The sequence below is a fragment of the Pipistrellus kuhlii genome, unplaced genomic scaffold (genome assembly GCF_014108245.1).
Source record: "Pipistrellus kuhlii isolate mPipKuh1 unplaced genomic scaffold, mPipKuh1.p scaffold_m20_p_1, whole genome shotgun sequence".
NCBI lineage: Eukaryota > Metazoa > Chordata > Mammalia > Chiroptera > Vespertilionidae > Pipistrellus > Pipistrellus kuhlii.
Window position 1 is genome coordinate 77,827,426 of NW_023425404.1, and position 22,697 is coordinate 77,850,122.

General features: G+C 40.1%; 2 protein-coding genes across 12 annotated transcripts in view; one reads left to right on the top strand and one right to left on the bottom strand.

The window, feature by feature from the left end:
• Nucleotides 1–7,440, bottom strand: part of CDC123 (cell division cycle 123) — a 60,517-nt gene extending 53,077 nt beyond the window's left edge. For 3 of the 5 annotated variants that reach the window (XM_045585760.1, XM_036452865.2, XM_036452848.2), the window contains exons 1-2: nt 7,297–7,440; nt 846–917 (exon numbers count right to left, since the gene is read on the bottom strand). In XM_045585760.1, the coding sequence (XP_045441716.1) occupies nt 846–917; nt 7,297–7,370 (146 nt within the window). In that variant the 5' untranslated portion in view covers nt 7,371–7,440. The remainder of the gene's footprint in view (nt 1–845; nt 918–7,296) is intronic. The other 2 variants (XM_045585761.1, XM_036452858.2) reach the window with 1 other exon arrangement.
• An 82-nt stretch (nt 7,441–7,522) lies between these two features.
• Nucleotides 7,523–22,697, top strand: part of NUDT5 (nudix hydrolase 5) — a 46,504-nt gene continuing 31,329 nt past the window's right edge. For 3 of the 7 annotated variants that reach the window (XM_045585781.1, XM_036452894.2, XM_045585778.1), the window contains exons 1-2: nt 7,523–7,663; nt 19,304–19,411. In XM_045585781.1, coding sequence (XP_045441737.1) covers nt 19,349–19,411 — 63 coding nt within the window. In that variant the 5' untranslated portion in view covers nt 7,523–7,663; nt 19,304–19,348. Of the gene's footprint in view, nt 7,664–7,704; nt 7,848–8,625; nt 8,726–13,925; nt 14,069–19,303; nt 19,412–22,697 lie in introns of those variants that run through there. The other 4 variants (XM_036452879.2, XM_036452886.2, XM_036452915.2 and 1 more) reach the window with 4 other exon arrangements.

A 22,697-nucleotide genomic window follows, 5' to 3' on the forward strand; every position in this document is an offset into this window, starting at 1 on the left:
ACAGAGAGCTGTCAGTTTTACATGATGAATAAAGTTCTGGAGATGGATTGGTGGTGATGGTTGCACAACAATACAAATGTACTTACTACCAATGAACTGTACACTTTAAAGTAGTTAATATAGTAAATTTTATGTGTATTTGAGCACAATAAAACAAAACTTTTAATAATTCTAAGGGAAAATTATTTTCAACCTACAATTAAAAAAAAAAAAAAAATTCCAGCAAGGGTTGGTATCAGGCTACTTTAGAAAGGATAGTGAGGGATGAGCACTAAGATAACATGATTTCTGAGCAGAGACGTGAATGAACACATGGAATATCATTAAATTGTACAATGCTTAAACTTTTTCAAATTTACACTGAAAAGACTAAAGCACGGTTACTTCTTCCTTTTACAATTAGAGGAACTACATGAACAGAGAAGCGTGGAGGTGGAGTCATGGTGGGTTAACTATGGGGAACAAAATGCTGAGTACTTAATGATACACCCCAGTAAAACTTTGTTTGCAATGAACAATGAATTCTTATCTTAAAAGACCTGAAGAATCCCAAAGGGCAATAACATGCCCTCTGCCCCCCCACCAGTCCTCTCCATCCCCATTTTCTGAAGACAGAGAGAAAGGAATTGCCCATTTTCATAAATAGTAATTATTAGAGAAGTACCCAATTTTAAGAATCTTATTGAGCATTGACAAAAAAAATAAAGGCTCAAAATCAGCACATAATCTTATCTAGAAAAAAAAGGGAGAGAATGGTGCATTTTATATGGCAATGGCTGAGATTTAATCAGTACAACATTCCTTTATGATAAAAGTATTAAAAATGGTTTTCTGATATACTTTACCTTCCTGAAACCACCAGAGTTCCATCATCAAGTAAATAATCCTTCACATTCTGAGGAAGTGGAAGAATAACACTAAAAAAAAAAAAAATGCATATACCAAAAAAGGCATTATTTAAAAAGGCCAAACATAAGCAGAAAGAAAAAATTTCCAAACTCAGTTTTTAAATTACTTGTTCCCATTATACAACTATGAAGTGGAAAATGTTAATAATGTACATTTGATGGCGGCAGACTTGAAATTAGAATATGAATAAATATTTTGGTAAGCTAAATTAGGTTCATAAAGTTACTACAACTGTCTTTGTGATAAAGACAAAAGTCAGCCAAATCCAAAGAAGCAAGCTGAAATCACAGTATGAAAGCAACAAACTCAAAAGAATTCTGAGTACAATAATTATATGCCTTTAGGAAATTAGAGACAAGAGATAATTGCAGCGACACAGGAAGTGCAGCAAACAAGTCAGAAAAGGAACAGCATTCTGACCATCTCCTAGAAGAGAGGGCAGAAGTGTACTTAAGCTCTTAAGCTCTGGAAACTGTTCTTTGGCTGTCAATGAACACATAAGCCGAAGAATACCTGTGATGTGTGGATGCTTTTGTGGCATCCTACATAACTGATCACCAGAGCAATAAAGCTCTTTAACTGGCCATCCTTTAGTTCCATTTGTTTCAGGTCATCATAACTAAGAATGGCAAAGTGAAGTCACTTAAAAAACTCATGGGATCATTTGTTTTTTCCTCTGTAATAATAAATCACCAAAAAAATCCGGCTGGATACCTACAGGTAATATTACTTTGATCATAAGATATATATGTATATATATCTCCTGCTTACTTTCAGAGAATCAATAGAGTAACAACTTATAATATGCTTCACTTATTTACAGAATAATTTTTGGCACATTACAAAGGTTTTTGTGCAAAAAAATTATTTCATGGACTACTTTGGTTTTAAAAATTAATATCTGATTTATCAAAGTTATAATTTCACATTCAAAAGCCTAGCTCTTCAGGCTTTTATAAAAAACGTTCAATTAACAAATCTTAATGTATTTGTAAACCTGTTAAATTTTAACCAATTTCAAGTGAGCCTCTGAAACTTAAAGGTTGCTTTAAAAAATTTAACTCTATTACAAAAATAATGTGTTCCATTTTCTTTTTAAATACAGGGGTGAGCGAAGTAGGATTACAGTTGTAATACATATACATAATACAATAATAAATAAATAAATAAATACAGCCCTGGCCAGGATGTTCAGTAGTTAGAGCCTGGGCACTTGGACCAAAGGGTCACGGGTTGGACTCCCAGTCAAGGAAATGTACCTTAGTTGCAGGTTCAATCCCAGGTCCTGGTTGGGTCAAGAGTGGAATGCAACCAATCACTGTATCTCTTCCCCTTCCTCCTCCCTTCTACTCCCTCCAAAAATCAATGGGAAAAATGTCCTCACTCACTGGGTGAGAATTAAAAAGTAAGCAAATTAATAAACAATTCTATATTATAAAAGCCTAATATGCTAAGTGGCTGATGGACCGGTTGGCCGTTCAACCAATCAAAGTGTAATATGCTAATGATATGCTAAGGCTGCTCAACCACTCACTATGACGTGCACTGACCACCAGAGGGCAGAGATGCTCCAACCGACAGGTTAGCTTGTTGCTGAGGTCTGGCTGATCAGGACTGAACGAGATGGGCCAGATATGCCCTGGAGTCCTCCCACGGTCCCTCCCTGGTTGGCCAACCGCCCACATCCCTCCCCAGCCTCTATTGTGCACCCTCTGACCAGGCCAAGAGACCCCGCTGATGCACGAATTTGTGCACTGAGCCTCTAGTACAAGAATAAACTGTTTTATATAGTCATAACTGTAAACCTCCTTTTGCCCACCCTATATGTCAACTATTTAAATAAGCCTTCCAGGTATTTAACTCTTAAAAGCCAGCAAATTAACTAACCTATAAGTATAGTGAATCTAATGTTCCTGAAAACATTCAGATATTATTTTAAATATTTAACTATTTTTATATTTTATATATATAATATATATGCCAAAGCCTGTTTGGCTCAGTGGTAGAGCATCGGTCTGCGGACTGAAAGGTCCCAGGTTCGATTCCAGTCAAGGGCATGTACATTGGTTGCAGGCACATCCCCGGTAGGGGGTGTGCAAGAGGCAACTGGTCGATGTTTCTCTCTCATCGACATTTCTAGCTCTCTATCTCTCTCCCTTCCTCTCTGTAAAAAATCAATAAAATATATTTAAAAAAAAAAATAAATAAATAATAATATATAAAATATTATAAAATATATATTAATATATAAATATATAATATATAAAATATTATAAAATATTTATAACTATTTTAAATATTTAACTATTTTTCTTAGATAGTTTAACATATCACCATTGTAAACCAATTACACAATTTAAATTGGAACCAAAAGGCTAACCTGTTCCATATATTGTATATTTATTTACTTATTTACTTATTTTAGAGGCCTGATGCACGAATTCATTGAGCAGGGGTGAAGTCCCTCAGACTGGCCAGCAATCAGGGCTGATGGGGGTAAAAGGAGGGACTGTGGGAGGTTGGCGGGCCACGGAAAGTTGGCTGTGGGAGTGTACTGACCACCAGAAAGAAGCTCCTGCATTGAGCACCTGTCCCCTGGTGGTCAGTGCGCATCAAAGCTACCAGCTGGTCTTCCGGTTGTAAAGGTCGCTTAGGCTTTTATATATATATATATTCTAGACTAGAAGCCCGATGCATGAAACACATACAAGGGGCTTGGCCCTCGCACCCCGGCCGGCCCTTGTAGCCCTGGACAGCCCTCACAAGCCTGGCTACCTTGGCTGGCCCTCACAGCCCCAGCTTCGTCCACGTCATCCAGAAGGTCATCCGGAAGGTCTTTCCGCTGTTTGGTCTAATCAGCATATTAGGTCTTTATTATATAGGATATATGCTAATTATCCTCAAAATGGCAAAATTTTAAAGATATTAAACTTAGAAAAAAAGATAAAATTCTTAAGTTTGAATTATTTCATCACCTCTGTTGTAATTCTAGTTCTTCCTAGGGTTAAAGACACCCATAAAGTAAAATGTCATCCCAAGAGAATTAGAGACCACATTTCTAAGAGAATGTGAAGTTTATTTTATCAGGGTTCTGAGACTGAGAAATGTTGGCAGAATACCAGCTCCTAGACATGTAGGGTGATTTTCCTGACCACAGTGATAGCAGATTGAGTCCTCTTTTATGTCAATAAAGCCTCTCATCCCCAAATCAATGATTTCAGAGTCCATGTCATTTGTTTTATAGGACTCTAATTTTCAAGTCTGATTGGAATCTGGGCTTTCCCTCCAAGTTTTATCACCCATTGATTAGATTCAAAACAATTATCTAATGTTTGATTCTATTATGAATTATTTGATTATTCTTCCTATTTGGAGGGTCTATAACTCTTACCTCTATTTGGTGATATCAAATTGGATTCTAGTTCTCATGAGTTACTGAGTTCTAAGGTCATTTCTAAACTCATCCTTATGACTTATCTTACATTATATCATGTAAGTCAAGGAGGATACCAAGGTGATCCCATTAAGAATGCAAAGCCTGCCCTGGCCAGTGTGACTAGTTTGGTTGGAGTTCGTTCCATGCATCAAAGGGTTACGGGTTCAATTACCAATCAGGGCACATACCCAGGTTGTGGTTTTGATGCCTGGTAGGGGCACATATGGGAGGCAACAATCCATGTTTCTCTCTCACATTGATGTTTCTCTTTCTCCCTTCCCTTCTTCTCTCTCTAAAGTCAATAAAAATAAACAAAAAGAAAAGAATGCAAAGCCTATGAGGGAGAAAGACATAAAAGAAAAAAATCACAATACAGCCAAAACCGGTTTGGCTCAGCGGTAGAGCGTCGGTCTGCAGAATGAAAGGTCCCAGGTTCGATTCCAGTCAAGGGCATGTGCGTTGGTTGCAGGCACATCTCCAATAAGGGGTGTGCAAGAGGCAGCTGGTAGATGTTTCTCTCTCATCGATGTTTCTAGCTCTCTATCTCTCTCCCTTCCTCTCTGTAAAAAACCAATAAAATATATTTTAAAAAACAAACAAAACAAAAATCACAGTACAATATGGTAATGCTGTGCTAAGATGTACTAAATACTACCAAAATGCAGAGGAAAAAGGAATTGTGCCTGAAAGACTGAAGCCATAAAACAAGTCATTGCCAGGCACGCTTTACACATAAGACTGCCAGAGAAGAGCTTAAATTTGTCATTGAAATCTATTTTGCAGGCAAGAATCCAATGAGGTTTTACTGGCAGGTGTAAAAGACTTAACTGTCAAAGTACCTACACCACCAGGCTGATATAGTTACAGATATATAGACAAGTTATTCTAATGAAATTGTAGAGGTAGAAGGGACCTTTACAAGATTGCTATAACTTTCATGTTTGAGGGAATAAAAATAAAGTGGATGGCCCAAAGTCCTCTAGCTAGTTGTTCATAAGCCTGAATCAAAGTTGTAGAACTTGTCAAAAAATGTACTTCTATTCTTAACTGCTTCACTGCTGACCCTAAATAATAATGCTGAGTAGAAAACAGGATTTAATATATCTCTCAGCATTAAAGCTGACAATGGCAATGGCAAAGCTAACAATTCCACCCGACTGGCCTGAGTTGTGGAGGGGTATCCTGCCATATGTTAGGTTCAGTGATATCACCACATGAGTGACTACACTGAAGAGTTTAAAGAGAGTAAAGAATGGTTTCAGGAAGAACAGCTTAGTTTTTAACTGTTCAGAAAATCCCACCTCTTGGTTTATTTTTCACTCTCAGCTTCATGTGAATGTTTCACATTTTAAGTAAACTAAAATTATTTTGCTTCAATTGAGCTTTGATTAAATCCAAAATCCAAAATGTGACAACATGCAGCAAATTTGTTTACTATATGCCAGAAACAGTGGCAAGCATTCTAAATGCTTTATTTCATTTAATGCCTACGATAAGGCTGTTTTGTCTCAATTTCCCAGATAGGACTTAGATTACACTTTGCTCAAGATGCTGGTGGAACCAAAATTCAAAGCCAGGTAGATGGCTCCAGCGTCCAATTCTTAACCATTATAGGTATTTTATTGCTGAAGGCAAAGAAAAAGTACACCAGAGGTTGCAAAAGAACTGCACAGAAAGTACATGTCGGTTTTAAGTGAACTCAGTGTGAAAATGTATGACAAGTTCACAGACATACCTCATATTGTAGCAACCCAAAACAAGTAACGCTATCATTACCTCAGACCCAAAGCCTATTTCAATTATGCAAGGTTATAAAAGACTAGCATATCATGTAGAAAAATTACTTCTATGATAGGTGTAATGGATAGATGCTAATTATCCTCAAAATGGCAAAATTGTGAGGGCCAGCCAAGGTGTAATGCACAGGCTGCAGTCTCATGCGGTAGCACCGGCTAACCTCCATTACACCATGAGTAATTGGAAGCTGATTGTATGTACGAATAAGAGGATGGAAAAGAATTGTCTTGAATAATCTCTTTATGCTCTTTCAATCCCTCAGGATTTCAAAAACAGTTTCCCTCTCTGCATTCACACTCTCAGCACTGAGGACAGAATGAAAAGCAAGTGACAATTGATATCTAAATAACTGGAAACTAGGCCTAAAGGAGGATAGGGCAAAGTACAGAAAATGCTATCCATGGACATGTAATTCTTTGATCCATGACTCTTAGTGAATGAAAACCTGTCCTTGCATCTTGCTCCAGATGGCATGATTGCTTTTGAACATTTGGGGCTATATTCTCCTAGCTGTCTTGCCTACAATACTTGAATTATCTGGGTGAAGGATGAAACAGTTAATCCTATGCTTGCCCTGCAAAATAGAGATGGATTCCTTGATTGTAGGGTGGAGAACTACAATAGAAAACAAATATTGTTCCACAACTTTTCCAGACAGCTTCCTCTTGCGGTACAAGCATTCTTAAGAATATATAACTAAACTAACGCTGTCACATTTACATTTACCGTGTCACATTTACATTTACAGTGTCACATTATAGCTTCACAATATAATTGGGTTAGCCAGTGGCATCGCAGGGACTACCCAGTTCTCTCGACCTCCTCCCTCTCTGGTGATTCTAAAAACAATGATGGTGAACTCCCAAACCTAAACAGGCTTAATCCACTGCTCACCAGCCTCTGGCCTTCTCTGAACCATGACATAGCCTTCTGGCACACTCTCTAACCCGCAACAGAACGCACAGCAAATATGGATCGACTTCATTTATCTCCCTACCTGAAATATCACTAGGAAGTCGAAAACTCGGCTTTGGCTTTCCCAGCCCACAAGGCCTACATTTTTTATTTATGCTTTTTATTTTTTTATGGAGATAGAATTTTCCCCAAATGTCAGTTTCCTTTGCCATCATCCCGGAAGGCCCATCCTGAGTTACCTCTTGATGGTGACACTTCGAAAGAGCGAGTACCACGCGGAGAACTGACAGTGCAGCACTTGCTCCTTCTTCATCCTCCAGCCGCCGCCGCTGCCGCCGCTCCCAGCGCCTCCCGGAACCTCCTTCTCCAGCCCCCGGAAGTGCCCGCCGAGCTGGTTTGGCTCAAGAACCCTTCCGGTCCATAAAGCGGGGAGGAAGTGACCGGGAAGGGAGCAGAGGGGGGGGGATTGTGGGGCGCACTTTCAGAGCGCGCTTGCACACGCACACAAACACCCCGAGTCCGATCCCCCAGAGGCGTCCCGGAGGAGTTAGGAGACGTTAAGAAGTGCCCGCCGGCTTCCCTCAGAGAGGCGCGCCGCCCCGGAAGGTAACCGCCTAGGCTCCGTCCCCGGCGGGGGTTCCACGAGAGCCCGGAGGGCGCGCGTGCGCATCCTCGTACCTGCGGCGCGCGGCTCCGTCTCCCGCGGTGGCGCCGGCTTCCCTGGAGACTGCAGCCTCGGACTCGTGCTTCTTCCTTCGCCCCTTTCCCTTCACCCCCCACCTTGGAGTAGGTAACCGGGCGCGGGCCCGTCACGCACTAGCTCTGTGGGGGAGAGGGCGGGGACACTCCCGGAGCGTGCGGGCAGCCACGCGGGCGTCCCCCGGCGCCTCTCCCGGTCCGCGCCCCGGGCAGCGAGGGGCGGGGGCCGCGGAGGCGCGGGAAGGAGGGCCGAGCTCCTTGGGGAATCCACGGACCGGAGTAGAAGAGCTTTGGCTCTTCGGAGTAGAGAAATCAGGAAATATCACAGTGAAATATTAATTTGAGTGCAGTGGTTGAAGCATGTGCATGGTGGAGGAGAGTGACCCCGCTTCTTTTTTTCTCTTTTTTTTGGGGGGTGGGGGGGGGGCGTTATATGACCTAGGGCAAGAACCCCATCTGTACGACCCTAGGGAGTGAGACTTGGAGTGTAAGAGGAGAGGTAAATTGGGGGAAATAGAGGAAAGGAGAGAGGTTTCTCCTTTGAGCGTCGAGGTTATTTACACCAGCCCCGCAAAACATAGCAGCCTGGGAAAGCCTTGATTTCTTCAGTATCCATGCCATGCCGGAATAATAAGGCAGAATCCTAGTCTAACTTTTCCTTCTCCCTCCTCACCACCCTATCCTCTATCTTCCGTACTCTTTCCGGAATGGGGGGTTGGTAGCGACCAGAAAATAGAATATGAAGGAGACATTCTATTTTATTCACTTTTGTTTCTTTTGAAGAACGAAACAGATGACCAGCTGCTGAGAAACGTCTTTTAAACCTAGCCCTTGACTCTTACCGTTTCAAGCAACTATGCCTAAAGACACGCATTTTAGATGTCTCCTTAAAAACTTTACAACTTACTGCTCCATAGAAGCAGTTTTAAATTGGAAAAGTATGAACCCGACTACAGGCCTCTGTAAGAGGTATTCATTAAAATAATTACTAGGTCCTCTGCCTGGAGTTGGAAATTCTTCCCTTCATGTATTGTTTTTCTCAAAAATGTTGCAGGCTGTTTTCTTTTAAAGATACAGTTTCAAAGCAGAGGTAAATAGGTTATAATGTTGCAGTGTTTGTTAAGGGAGAGGGCAGCGGTAGTGGTTCATAAATAATTTTGAGATCCATGATTATGCAATCCTTTCTGTTTCGAAAGGGAAAAAGAAGCAATATTCCACATATGTTAGAATAGTAACCTCATGCCAGATGGAGCAGTCACTCAAATATTGTTGGGATTAATCTAAGAATAAATAGGTTACAGCAAAGGAAATGCTAGCACTGGTGAATTTGGTTAAGGTATTTTCTCTTGAAAATAGGAATTAATAGATGTATAGGAGAAGGTAGAAACCCAAAACATAGTCACTCTGGAAAGAGTAATACAGTAATAGCCCAGGAAACTTTAGTGTGGAGGTTTGTTCAGTGACTTGAGTATTACAACTGATTTAATATAACTTGTTACACATTTAACCAGCATCAAATAGACATTCCAAACAGATATTCCAGAATTTTTAATGGATTCAGCAAAGTTTACTTTCACTATTTTTTAGCCTCAGTGTTTGTCTTTATTTAGCCATAAAGTGTTTATATTCATTAAGTTTCTTCAATAAAACCTTTACAACAATGGAAATAGTTGCTTTTTCGCGTGCATGTCAAAAAAAAATTAGTAGCTAAACGATTGGGTGTTATTGTGCAATTACAGATTAAATAATGGGGGAGGGGGGGATGTCCTATGAATCCATAACATGACTGATCCTTCTATGTTAATATTTCCAACCACTTGCTGGTTTTCTCCACTTGGAAATCTATCCAAAATCTTAAACTTAGTAAGTCCAAATTTAACAGTGCACCACTCCTTTCTTCTGATATCGCAATGTCCTTTAAGATCATCTTCTTAGAATTAGCTTTGCAGACCCCTTCTGAAGAAACTCTTTTAAGAAAAGTAATAAAAGCTCATCTTCAAAGAAGTCATTTTTTTCTTTTGACTGCTGCCACCCTAGGCCTCTGCTATTCCAAAAGGTTCTTTCCTGTAACCTATTAAACTTACCCCAGGATAATAAACAGCCAGTTCACTTTTACTCATCTAACCCCTACCCCTGCCAAAAAAAAAACAAAACAACTCTCAGTGCCTTTCCATCTTTCCTATACAAATTAAGTACAGGAAGTCTTCATTTATCTGAGGATAATTGTCAGCAAAGAAAAGCTCACTTAAAGTGAATCTATTTGAAGTCCAAAATCATAACATAAATTATACAAAGAAGGATTAATCAAAATACTACCTTTAAAAAACCCTAAATTTTAGTTTTATGATTATAACAAAAACTATCAAATAGAACTGTACTAATTGATTCTCTGTTCATTATAATAACTTATATGCAATTATTCTGAAAGAATGTAGAGCTGCATCTTAGACATGTCTAATCAATGGATAAATTTTTTACTTTAACACACAATCATAAAGTTACTTTTGCAAACACTGATCCTCTCCCACTTAATTTCTTTCATAGTGCCTTGTTGATTTCTCTACCCAGTGATTAAACTGTTCTAACTGCTTGATCTTCATTTGTCAATCAAATGTTTTGTTTATGATTTGAGTTCCTATGTGTATTATTTTGTTGAAAATAAATGGTGTTCGTAATACTCAGCTTTCACCAGGGAGAGATTAGCCAACATAAAATTTCATATTGAGATTTTTGCTTCATTTTGCAAACTACGTGAACTGCAAATTGAGATTCAAGAATGGTAATAATATGAATAAAACTAATGAGCCTAAGTTCAAACATCACAGCCTGGCTTTTGAGATTCTCAGTTTAATTTATTGAGTTTTTGGTTTTTTTGCGTTTTTTTTAATACATTTTATTGATTTTGTACAGAGAGGAAGGGAGAGAGATAAAGAGTTAGAAACATTGATGAGAGTCATCGATCAGCTGCCTCTTGCACACCCCCTACTGGGGATATGCCCGCAACCAAGGTGCATGCCCTTGACCGGAATCGTCCCCGGGACTTTTCAGTCCCCAAGCTGAGGCTCTATCCATTGAGCCAAACCGGTTTCGGCTAATTTATTGAGTTTTAACTTCCACTTATCCATCTATTTTTACTAATAGTAAAATACTCAAACTTGTTAAAGTAATCACTTATCTTCAGTAGAGAAATGTAAAGCTAACTCCAAGAGTAACAACAAGAGTCTGGCATGCCAGTTAGGATTTTGCAAAAAAAAAAAAAAATCTGAGATGTTCTAAATAACAGCTTCCACAGAGTAAGAAAAGAGACAAAACAGCTGTGGAACAGCTCTCACAAAAGACTCACATTCCTGTATATTCGTTGGAATTTCCGGGTGGCTATTTCCGATTATCTAAAACACGTGTGTCAAACACAAGGCCCGCGGGCCAAATCCGTCCCGCCAGGCCTTGCAATGTGGCCGGCACCGCGCTGTCATCACTGCACTCCGCTGCGTTTCCATCACAATAACAGTTTATGACTGTTCAGTAAACCATTCGGCCCGCGATTTAGGCTGGATTTTAGATTTTGGCCCCTTCTCTGATTGAGTTCGACACCCCTAATCTAAAAGGATTACACCCTGGTACTGGAGAACTCCAGGAGGCTCCACTTATTTGCAGGTGAACATTCCAATCCTTAGGAGCCCACACTTCCTTTCAGACTCTTGCCAATCCTGGAATTAGCCCCTCTTACCATTGTCCATTCTCTTTGTCTACAGCTAATGTAAATCCTTTCAGAATGGCTTACCTATCTTTTTTCCTCCTACCTGATCTATAAAAATGTTTGCAAAACCCCAGGGAGAAGACAGACACATTGTCTCTCCTACCTACCCATGCTGGGGTGGTTTAAATTCCATACCCCAAAAAGTCTTTTTTTTTTTTGTAAAATTGGTCTTATAAACCCTTTCTTAAAAAAAGAAAAAAGACTTTGAGCTGTGGTAGTTAAAAAATTTTAAACAGGTTGTTGGGTGCTTTGTTTGCCTGCAAATTTGGGGGAAGAGGGCAACCATTTAGCCAAATCCAGCTCTTGGAAATGTGTTACCATTATAATACCCATTATATGTGGGATTTGTTTTGGTTTTGGGTTTTTTGGGGTTTGGTTTTTTTGAGGGTTTAGGGAAGAAAAGCGTGAGAACCACAGGGCTTGCCCCAGATTGTCTCTGCTTTGTTCATGGTGGTTCCTTTTACTTGGCATGCTTTTCCTGCCTCTTGGTCTGCAAATCTCAGTGTCAGCCTACCTTTTAGTAGTAAATAGCCTTTTAAAAGTCTACAGTTTTCCCCACCTCCCAAGTGGATGTATTTGTCTTCATTTAAAGTACCCTGGTATTGCATTATCTCTACAGCAGACATTTGCTCCTGTGGTTGTTTGCTAAACTATTAAGATCTCAAGGACAAAAATAGCGGTCAGTTTACACTTACATATACTCAAACATTTTCAACTGCCCATGCTCAAAGTTTGAGGTTCCACTGTACAAGAATTCTAAATCCTGTAACAGTTTCCCTCACTTCAGTTTTTGTGCCCTGAAAAAAATCATAACATTTGACATACCAAAGACCCTCACTGTTCGAACCAGTTAAAATGGCTTATGCGAATTAAAACAATAAAGCATTGCCCACCCGGTGTGGCTCAGTGGGTGAGCATTGACCTATGAACTAGGAGGTCATAGTTTGATTACTGATCAGGGCACATGCCCAGGTTGTAGGCTTGATCCCCAGTGTGGGGTGTACAGGAAACGGTTGATCAATGATTCTCATTATTAATGTTTCTGTGTCTCCCTCCTGTGCTGTGCCAACACAGCCTAGGGTTCGGTGAGCCTGAGGGAGGGCGGTGAAGGATGGAGAAAAAAGGACAGACAAGAGAATAAGCTGGGTCTAGGTGGATCTTCTGCATCTTGCTGAGGCCACAGAACAGATCCAGATTGCAAAGCTGATGTTTTATTTATTGTCAGGGACAAGCAAGGTAATATACAATGTTCTTGTAAGTTTTACTTGTTTTGGCAGCACTTGCTGTCCCTCCCACAGCTCACTAGCTACCCAGGAAAGATCTAGGGAGCAGTTATAAGATCAAGCTTAATTATGCTAAGAGGGCTGTGCCCTCTTAGCTGGGACTTGTTTGCTGCTTTGCCAACAGGTCAGTCCAAGGCTTAACCCTATAACTGCTTCCTACACCCTTCCTCTCTGAAATCAATAAATAATATATTCTAAAAAAAAAGTAAAGCATTTAAACATTTATGTACATGAGTATTTCTTTTAAGTATAACAGCAAAATGTAGACCTTAAATTCTGGCTAAAGAAGTGTATAAAATTCAAATTAAACTTTCAGATCTCAACATAGCCTTGTGACAGCTTAGGAAAGCTGCCTTGTCTCAGTAATGAAGACAGGAATGTGAAGTATGGAATGGAAACCTCATTTGTTTCTGCAGCGTGTTACTTGTAGTGACTGCCCCCCCCCCCCCCATTTAGAAATGGTGCTAAAAATAATTTTTTCTGTTTCTGTGATACTTCTGAGATGCTCTTATAATCCTGAATATTCTGGAAATCAATACAGTATATACATTTTTTAAAAAATACATTTTTATTGATTTCAGAGAGAAAGGGAGTGGGGGGGAAAGAATCATTGATTGGCTGCCTCCGGCTCACCCCCTACTGGGAATCCAGCCCACAAACCATGCATGTGCTCCCGACCAGGACCTCCTGGTTCGTAGGACAACACTCAACCACTGAGCTACACCGGCAAGGCAGAATATACTTTTGAAATCATGCTTTCACATTTTTAATTATTCATACCTGTAAGACAACAATATCTAATTATTTAATAGGTTGCAACAGAATACTGTTTCCCCTTGGGGCTGATTATATTAAAGTAATTACTTTAGAGAGGCCCAGCCCTGCTTGCCACATTTTTCTCTCTTGATTTTCTAGGTTTGCCCACAATTGGGTAATTATGTCTGTAGTTAGTTTTTTTTTGTTTGTTTATTTTTTGTGGGGTTTTTTTTTGGGGGGGGGGTTGTCTTTTAGGTCTCTACATTCTAGTTTAAATATTTTTAATATAATCTGTCTGAAACAACTGTTTGTAGTTACATTTGCCAACCCAGACTTACTTTTTTTTTTTTTTTTTTTTTGTAATCCTCACTAGAGGATATTTTCCCATGATTTTTTAGAGAGTGGAACAGAGAGGGAAAGACAGAGAAATATCCACGTGAGAAAAACACATTGATTGGTGGCCTCCTGCACATTCCCTGACCAAGGGCCCAAGCCAGGGAGGAGCATATAACCAAGGTATGTGCCCTTGACTGGAATCGAACTCTAGACCCTTGCATCTGCAGGCTGACACACTATCCACTGAGCCAAACCAGCTAGGGCTATTCTTTTGATTAAAGGCTTTTGTAATTTGAGTTTAACTAACTTGTGTAAATGAACAGATGCAGAACTATCCTTCAGAATAACACTTCTTCATCTTTTTGATGATCACAATCCCTTAAAAATTCCAGGGGATGCTATATATAGCATATCTACCCAATATATCTATATATATATCTATATCTCTATATATATAAATAAAAGCCTAAGCCAACCGGCCAGTAGCTATGGCATGCACTGACCACCAGGAGGCAGACGCTCAAGCAGGAGCAGAAACCACAGGCAGGGAAACATGGAACAGACTGATGAATCTCAGAAGGGAGGGAAAAGAGTGAGAAGAGATTAACCAAAGATCTTATATGCATACGAGAGCCCCAGTGCATGTATTCATGCTCCATTGGGGTCCCTCAGCCTGTCCTGCCTCCTCTCACAGTCCAAAAGCTCTCGGAGGATGTCTGACTGACAGCTTAGACCCACTCCCCACTGGGAGCAGACTTAAGCCCTCAGTCGGACATCCTTAGTGCTGCCATGGAGTTGGGAGAAGCTCTGGCCATCGTTGCTGCGCTCTCTGGCCATGAGCGCAGCTCAGGGCTTCTGGCTGTGCCGCACATCCCTGTTGGAGTGCACTGACCTCCTGTGTTGAGAGTCTGCCCCTTGGTGGTCAGTGCATGTCATAGTGACCAGTCATTCTGCCATTTGGTCAATTTGCATATTGCCTTTTTATTATATAGGATTTTAAGAGTTGTATAGTTTTAGCTCTTAGATTTAGGTCTTTGACCATTTCGAGTTAATTTTTATATATGGTATAGAGAGTGGTTTGTTTTCTTTCTTATGTGTATATCTAGTCCCAGAACAATTTGTTGTAAAGATTATTCTTTTCCCCACTGAATTGTCATGGCCCTCTTGTAGGTAATCAAAAGACCATAAACCTATAGATTTAATCCTGGACTCCCAGTTCTATTCCATAAATATATATGTCTAGCATTATGGCAGTACCCGGACCATCTTGATTACTTTTACAGTAAGTTTTGAAATCAGGCAGTGTGGGTCATTTAAATTTGTGCCAAGATAATTTTGAAATTGTGTTTAACTAACTTAGTCAAATAAAAACAAGTAGATGAGGAACAATTGAACAAATCTAAGCATGCCTCACACTAACCTAGTTCTTAGGAACAGAAAGACTCTCTAGACTTATCCAGCCAGGTTCATTTTATTCTTTCCTTTATTCAGCAGTGATTTTAGGGAGTTTTTATAGCAACATAGCTGTGAGCAGTGCTGAAAGTTGGACCATGGGAGATAGTTTTGAAAATTATTTCATCCTAAGAGGGAGTAGTGATGGTGGGGATGTTAGAGGTAGAATTTTTAGGATTTGCAATGGATAAGTTATGGTTGGTAAAGAAAAATAAAGGATTGAAGATACTTATATTTCTAGCTTGGGGATGATTGGTAGATATAGTTAGGGAAGTAGACTATGTAAAGATAGAGTAAAGATAGTTTTATCTGTTCTTTCAAGAAATCTGACAAGGTTGGAGGAGAAAACGGGGTATGAGAAGGTTGATTGTTTCTATTTTGCTGGTTGTGTTTTAGGGTGGGGGAAACTTGCTATCTGAGGTAAAATTGAAGATGTGATGGGTAGTTTAATTATCACTTTAAGTCCCAGGAGAAATGTAGAGCAAAGCCAGTTTTTTCCTCTTAAGACAGTGAGAGAGGTGATAATTCTTAATGTCTGTATTTTCTCTAGAGCTAAAGTTGGGAGGTGGGGTGAATTAGGGAACTATGGAACTTAAAAGCAGTGAAGGGTTGGAATTGCCATTGAGAAATGTAAGTAACATAACAAGGAAACAGAAAATAGTAATGAAAAAGACAAGACAGGATCAATTCAGGAAGTTTAGCCTCCCAGTTCCTGAGAGAGCAGAGAAAATGGGGTAGGGAGTTATTGGTGAAATCAAGAAAAGTTCCCCATGAAAAATGTTTTTGTCTGAAGTTTCCAGATTGAAAGATCCACTTAGTGCCCTACACCGTAACATCAACATGAAGACATGAATAAATTTAAGTTTGCAGAGCAAAAAATTAGGTCTCAAAAGAAAAGGATCAAGAATCAGAATGGCTTCAAATTTTCTAACAACAATAGCAGAAACAGAAAAACTGGGCATCACCTCCCTATTTCTGGTAGAAAATAATTTTCAGTGCATTCTATAATAATAAAAGTGTAATATGCTAATTAAACCAGACAGCCGAACGATCTTCCAGGTGTCATTACAGCCAGCCTTCCTGAAGAAGCCAGGGGGATGGGGGCAGAGGCAGTTAGGAGCCATCAGGAAGGCAAGCAGGCAGGCAAGCAGTTAGGAGCCAGAGGTCCAGATTGCAAGAGGGTGCAGGCCAGGCTAAGGGACCCACTCCCTCATCTCTTCCCTCCACCCCCCCTCCCCCACACAAATTTCCTGCACCAGGCCTCTAATAATTCTATATATAGCCAGATTATCAATAAACTGACCGAGAAAAGATGCTCAGACATTCAGGGTGCAGAAAAATGAGGGAATTTAGCCAGGATAGAGGAAAGAGCAGTTAAAACAAATGGGAAGGGACTACTCTCATCATCACAGATCTTGTAGTCCTAGTTAACTGTGACTTTGCACATTAAAACTTTAAAGTGAGTGGGCCACACTAATGTAAATGTATTTAATATCACTGAACTGTACATTTTTAAAATTATTAACATGGTATATCTACCACAGTAAAAAAATAAATTAATTAATTAATTAAATGGAAGATAGAAACAGCCAGCCCATACAATTCTTAAAGTTTACCTATAAAGGATTGATAAAGGACAATACTTGAGGGGTGTCATGGGGAGTAGTGTACTATCTTTGTACTGTGCCCTTGGAATGTCTATTAAATGTAAAGTCAGAAAATCTAAAAATGTTATCTAAGGTGTCCTAGTACATGCACAGAGGAACTTTGCTGCTAAGGATTGGACCTAACTGGGATGGCTTTTAAGTTCTTCCCTGGATGCTCTAAGGGTAGGGGTGGGGAATATCCAGCCAGAAATCATTAAATGTTTAACCAAATGTAGCAAGCTAGTTTTTAAGTTGATATTTTGTATGGCCCAAGAATGTTATAAATATCTAAGTGGCAAAAAAAAGTTCCCCACCTCTACTCTGGGGCCTTTGTGTTTACTTTTCCATCTAAGGCAGCGGTTCTCAACCTGTGGGTCGAGACTGCTTTGGGGGTCGAACAACCCTTTCACAGGGATCGCCTAAGGCCATTGAAAAGCATTATTTCCAGTGGTCTTAGGAATCAAGACACTGCTCCTCTATTCGTTTCCAGGTGGGTCCGCCCACCTGGAGATACACCCACATACGGGTACCCGGCATGATGACATCATCGCGCCAATCCCATCACATACCCCATACAAATATAGGTATATGTGACAGGGTTGGTGCCATAATGTACTTCTTTTTAAAACATCTTTATTCGTCATATTATTACAAATGTTCCTTATTTTTTTCCCCTCCATTGCTCCCCTCCGCCAGGTTCCCACCTCACCTTTTCCCCACTCCCATTTCCCTCATCCATAGGGTGCACATTTTATATTAGTCTCTTCCCACACCCCCCACTCACCTTTTTTCCGAGAATCATCAGTTCACTCCCCTTCCATACCTCTGATTCTATTATATTCACCAGTTAATATTGTTTATCAGATTTTTTAATTCCCTTGGTTTTTAGATTCACTTGTTGATAGTTACCTATTTGTTGTTCATAATTTTTTATTTTCTTCCTCTTCCTAAAGAACCCCCTTCAGCGCTTCATATAATTCTGGTTTGGTGGTGATTGACTCCTTTAGCTTTTTTTTTTATTTGTGAAGCTCTTATCTGGCCTTCAATTCTGAGTGATAGTTTTGCTGGGTAGAGTATTTTTGGCTGTAGGTTCTTGCTCTTCATCACCTTGAATATTTCTTGCCATTCCCATCTGGCCTGCATGGTTTCTGTTGAGAAATCAGCTGACAATCGTATAGGTGCTCCTTTATATGTAACTCCCTGCTTTTCTCTTGCTGCTTTTAATATTCTCTCTTTGTCTTTCGCTTTTGGAATTTTAATTATGATTTGTCTTGGTGTGGTCCTCTTTGGATTCCTTTTGTTTGGGGTTCTATGCACTTCTGAACTTGTAAGTCTAATTCTTTCACCAGGTGGGAGAAGTTTTCTTTCACTATTTCTTCCAGTATGTTTTTGGTATCTTGCTCTCTTTCTTCTTCTGAGATCCCCATAATTCTGATATTGGTTCGCTTGAAGTTGTCCCACAGGCTTCTTACATTCAACTTTCTAGATTCTCTTGTCTTCTTGCTTCTGTGGAGGAGTGTCTTCTGGCTCTTTATGTTCCAAATCTTTGACTTGATTCTTGCGATCTTCCATTCTGTTTTTAGGACTCTGTATAATATTTTTTATTTCAGACAATGTATTCTTTATTTCTAGCTGATCCCTTTTCATATCCTCATAGGTCTCGTTTATTTTATCGGCCTTTTCTAGGAAATTCTTGAAAAACCTTGTATGGTTTTGAACTCTATATCCAGTCGCTTCTTGTCCTCCATTTCTTTCGTTTGTGATCTTGTTTCCTTGTCTCGGCATTTTCGCAGCTTCCCTGAGTTGGTAGGGTGGCTTTGTGTGCTAAGGTGTCCTATATGGTTCAGTGGGTCAAGCCTCCCAGTTACCTGAGGTATACACTCTTGGTGCACCCCTTTGTGGACTGTGTGTACAGCCTTATTGTAGTTAAGTCTTGATTGTTGTTGGTATCACTGGGAGGAACTGACCTCCAGGCCAATTGCCTGTGAAGATCAGCTGTGTCTATGCCGGGAGACAGCCTTATTTGATTAGACTTGGAAAATTTCAAAATCCTCTGTGCTCAGCTTGTATGGGGCGGAGTTTCAGGGTAGAGCCTACAGCCTTGCTTCCCGTCAGCCCCACCCTATGAGGTTCCTGAGTCTCAGTGTTCCTCAGTGTCCTTTGGTACACGCTGCTTTGGTACTCGGTGCAAGCACCTCTGAGAGAAAGGTGCCCTCGAGTTTCGCCCGCTACCAGACAGTACTTTGATCAGTGGCTTATGAACAGATGTTTAATTCAGAAAAATAAATGTAGCCTAAACTTATCTCATTCTTTGCAGTGTCAACTTCTTATCTAAGAACTGGAAAGACTGACCAGTTTGAACATGGAAAACCAAGAACCAGTGGATTCTTCTGGAAAAAACAAACAGTTTACTATTTCAGAGGAGGTATAGTTTTTCACTTACTTTTCCCCTCCCCACATAAAACTGATTTGCAAAGAAATGTAGACTATTTGTTGTTTCAAATTATTTTTTTTTTTAATTCTTAAAGACAGGTTTTAAACATTATACCTGTTCCCTTTTTCACTTAGCCATTTATTTGATAACTTTTTTTCCCTGTCAAAAGTAATAATTCTGTAAAAGGATTGAGAAAAACAGGTTGATAGTTACAAAATAGTTATGGGGACGTAAAGTACAAAATAGAAATATAGTTAATGATATTATAATAACTATGCATGGTTTTGGTTAGGTAGAGGTCAGGGGGAACACTTAGTAATGTTATATAATTGTGTAACCACTATGCTGTACACCTGAAACTAATACAAAATATTATTAACTAGAGGCCCAGTGCTTGAAATTCGTGCAAGGGACGGGAGTGGAGGGTGTCACTCAGCCCAGCCTGCACCCTCTCCAATCTGCGACATCCCTCTCACAATCCAGGGCTGCTGGCTCCCAACTGCTCACCTGCCTTCCTGATTGCCCCTAACTGCTTCTATCTGTCAGCCTGATCACCCCCTAACCACTCCAATGCCAGTCTGATTGATGTCTAACTGCTCCTCTGCCAGCCCGTTAGCCCCCAAATTCCCTCCTCTGCCAGCCTGGTCCCTCCCAACTGCCCTTCCCTGCTGGCCATCTTGTGTCCAGATAGGGGCAGGATCTTTGACTACATGGGGGCAACCATCTTGTGTGTTGGAGTGATGGTCAATCTGCATATTACTCTTTTATTAGATAAGATAGAGGCCTGGTGCATGGGTGGGGGCCAGTTGGTTTGCCCTGAAGGGAGTCCCAGATCTGGGGGGTGGGGGGGTTCCCTTGGGGCATGGGATGGCCTGAGCGAGGGGCCTATCTTGGTTTGCAGGCCAGCCATGCCCCCCAGTGACTCAAGTGGAGGCCTTGGTATTTGGGATATATTTTCTACAATTGAAACTTTGTAGCCTTGAGTAGAGCAAAGCCTCCTGCTTGCTTCATGGTGAGAGCCATTTCTGTTTGGATTTGTTTACCTTCTACAATTGAAACTTTGTAGCCTTGAGAAGAGGCTTAGGCCAGCAAGGGCAGGTGGAAATCTTGGCTTCCTCCATTGCCGGAGAAACTCCTCTCTCTTGCTCTTTGTGGCTATAGCCATCTTGGTTGGTTTTATTTGCGTACTCGCTCTGATTGACTTGTCTGGCTTGTGGGCGTGGCTGGTGGAGCAGATTGATGGTTAATTTACATATTACTCTTTTATTAGGTAGAATATAAACTGTAATTTATTTTTTCCATTTTTTCTTTATTGATTAAGGTATTACAAAAGTGTCCTTCTTGCCCATTGTTCCCCCATCACTCCAGTCCTGCCCTCACCCTCAACCCTGTTGTCTGCATCCATCACTTATGCTTATATGCATGCATACAATTCTTTTGGTTGATCTCTCCCCCTTACCCCAACCCTCCCCTACCTTTCCTCTAAGGTTTGAGCATATGATCAATGCTTCTCTGTCTCTAGATCTGTTTTTGTTCATTGATTTATGTTGTACATTATAATTCACAAATGAGTGAGATCATGTGATATTTACCTTTCTCTGACTGACTTATTTCTCTTAGCATAATGCTCTCCAGCTCCATCCATGCTATTGCAAATGGAAGGAGTTCCTTCCCTTTTTTTATTAAAAAAAAAAAGTGTATTTTATTATTTTTTACAGAAAGGAAGAGAGAGGGATAGAGAGAAACATCGATGAGAGAGAATCATCAATCAGCTGCCTCTTGCACACCCCCTACTGGGGATGTGCCCGCAACCAAGGTACTTGCCATTGACTGGAATTGAACCCCAGACCCTTCAGTCCGCAGGCTAACGCTCTATCCACTGAGCCAAACTGGTTTTGGCAGGAGTTCCTTCCTTTTAACAGAAGCATAGTATTCCATTGTGTAGATGTACCAAAGTATTTTTTTAAATATATTTTATTGATTTTTTTACAGAGAGGAAGAGAGAGAGATAGAGAATTAGAAACATCGATGAGAGAAAGACATCAATCAGCTGCCTCTTGCACACCCCCTATTGGGAATGTGCCCGCAACCAATGTACATGCCCTTGACAGGAATCGAACCCGGGACCTTTCTGTCCGCAGGCCAGCGCTCTATCTACTGAGCCAAACCGGTTTTGGCTGTACCAAAGTATTTTAATCCACTCATCTGCATATGGGCATTTAGGCTGTTTCCAAATCTTATCTATAGTAAATTGTGCTTCTATGAACATAGGGGTGCATATGTCCTTTCTGATTGGTGTTTCTAGTTTCTTGGATATATTCTTAGAAGTGGGATCACTGGGTCAAATGCGAGTTCCATTTTTAGTTTTTTGAGGAAACTCCATACTGTTCTCCATAGTGGCTGCACTAGTCTGCATTCCTGCCAGTAGTGCACTAGGGTTCCTTTTATCCGCATCCTCACTAGAATTTGTTATTTGTTGATTTGTTGATGATAGCCATTCTGACAGGCTGAGATGGTACCTCATTGTTGTTTTGATTTGCATCTTTCAGATGATTAGTGACTTTGAGTATGTTTTCATATTCTCTTAGCCTTCCTTATGTCTTCTTTTGAAAAGTATTTAGGTCTGTTGCCCATTTTTTAATTGGGTTGTTTTTTTCCCTTTTGTTAAGTTGCATGAGTTCCCTGTAAATGTTGGAGATTAAACCCTTATCAGAGATATCGTTAGCAAATATGTTCTCCCATGCAGTAGGTTGTCTTGTTATTTTGGTGATGTTTTCTTTTGCTGTGCAGAAGCTTTTTATTTTGATGTAGTCCCATTTGTTTATTTTCTATTTAGTTTCCATTGTCCCAGGAGCTGTGTCGGTGAAGATATTGCTTCAGCATATATCTTAGATTTTGCTACTTGTGGATTTCTCTAATATTTTTATGGTTTCCTATCTTATGTTTAGGTCCTGTATCCATTTTGTGTGTATTTTTGTGTATGTGTAAGTTGGTGGTCTAGTTTCATTTTTTTGCATGTGTCTGACCAAATTTCCTAGCACCATTTATTGAAGAAACTGTCTTGACTCCATTGTATGTTTTTGCCTCCTTTGTCAAATATTAATTGAGCATAGTGGTTTGGGTTCATTTCTGGGTTCTCTATTCTATTCTATTGGTCTATATGTCTGTTTTTTGCCACTACTAGGCAGTTTGGTATTGAGATCCCTCCTACTTTTTTCTTAGGATCACTGCAGCTATTCGGGGTTTTTATAAACTGTAATTTAAATAAAATTAAAAA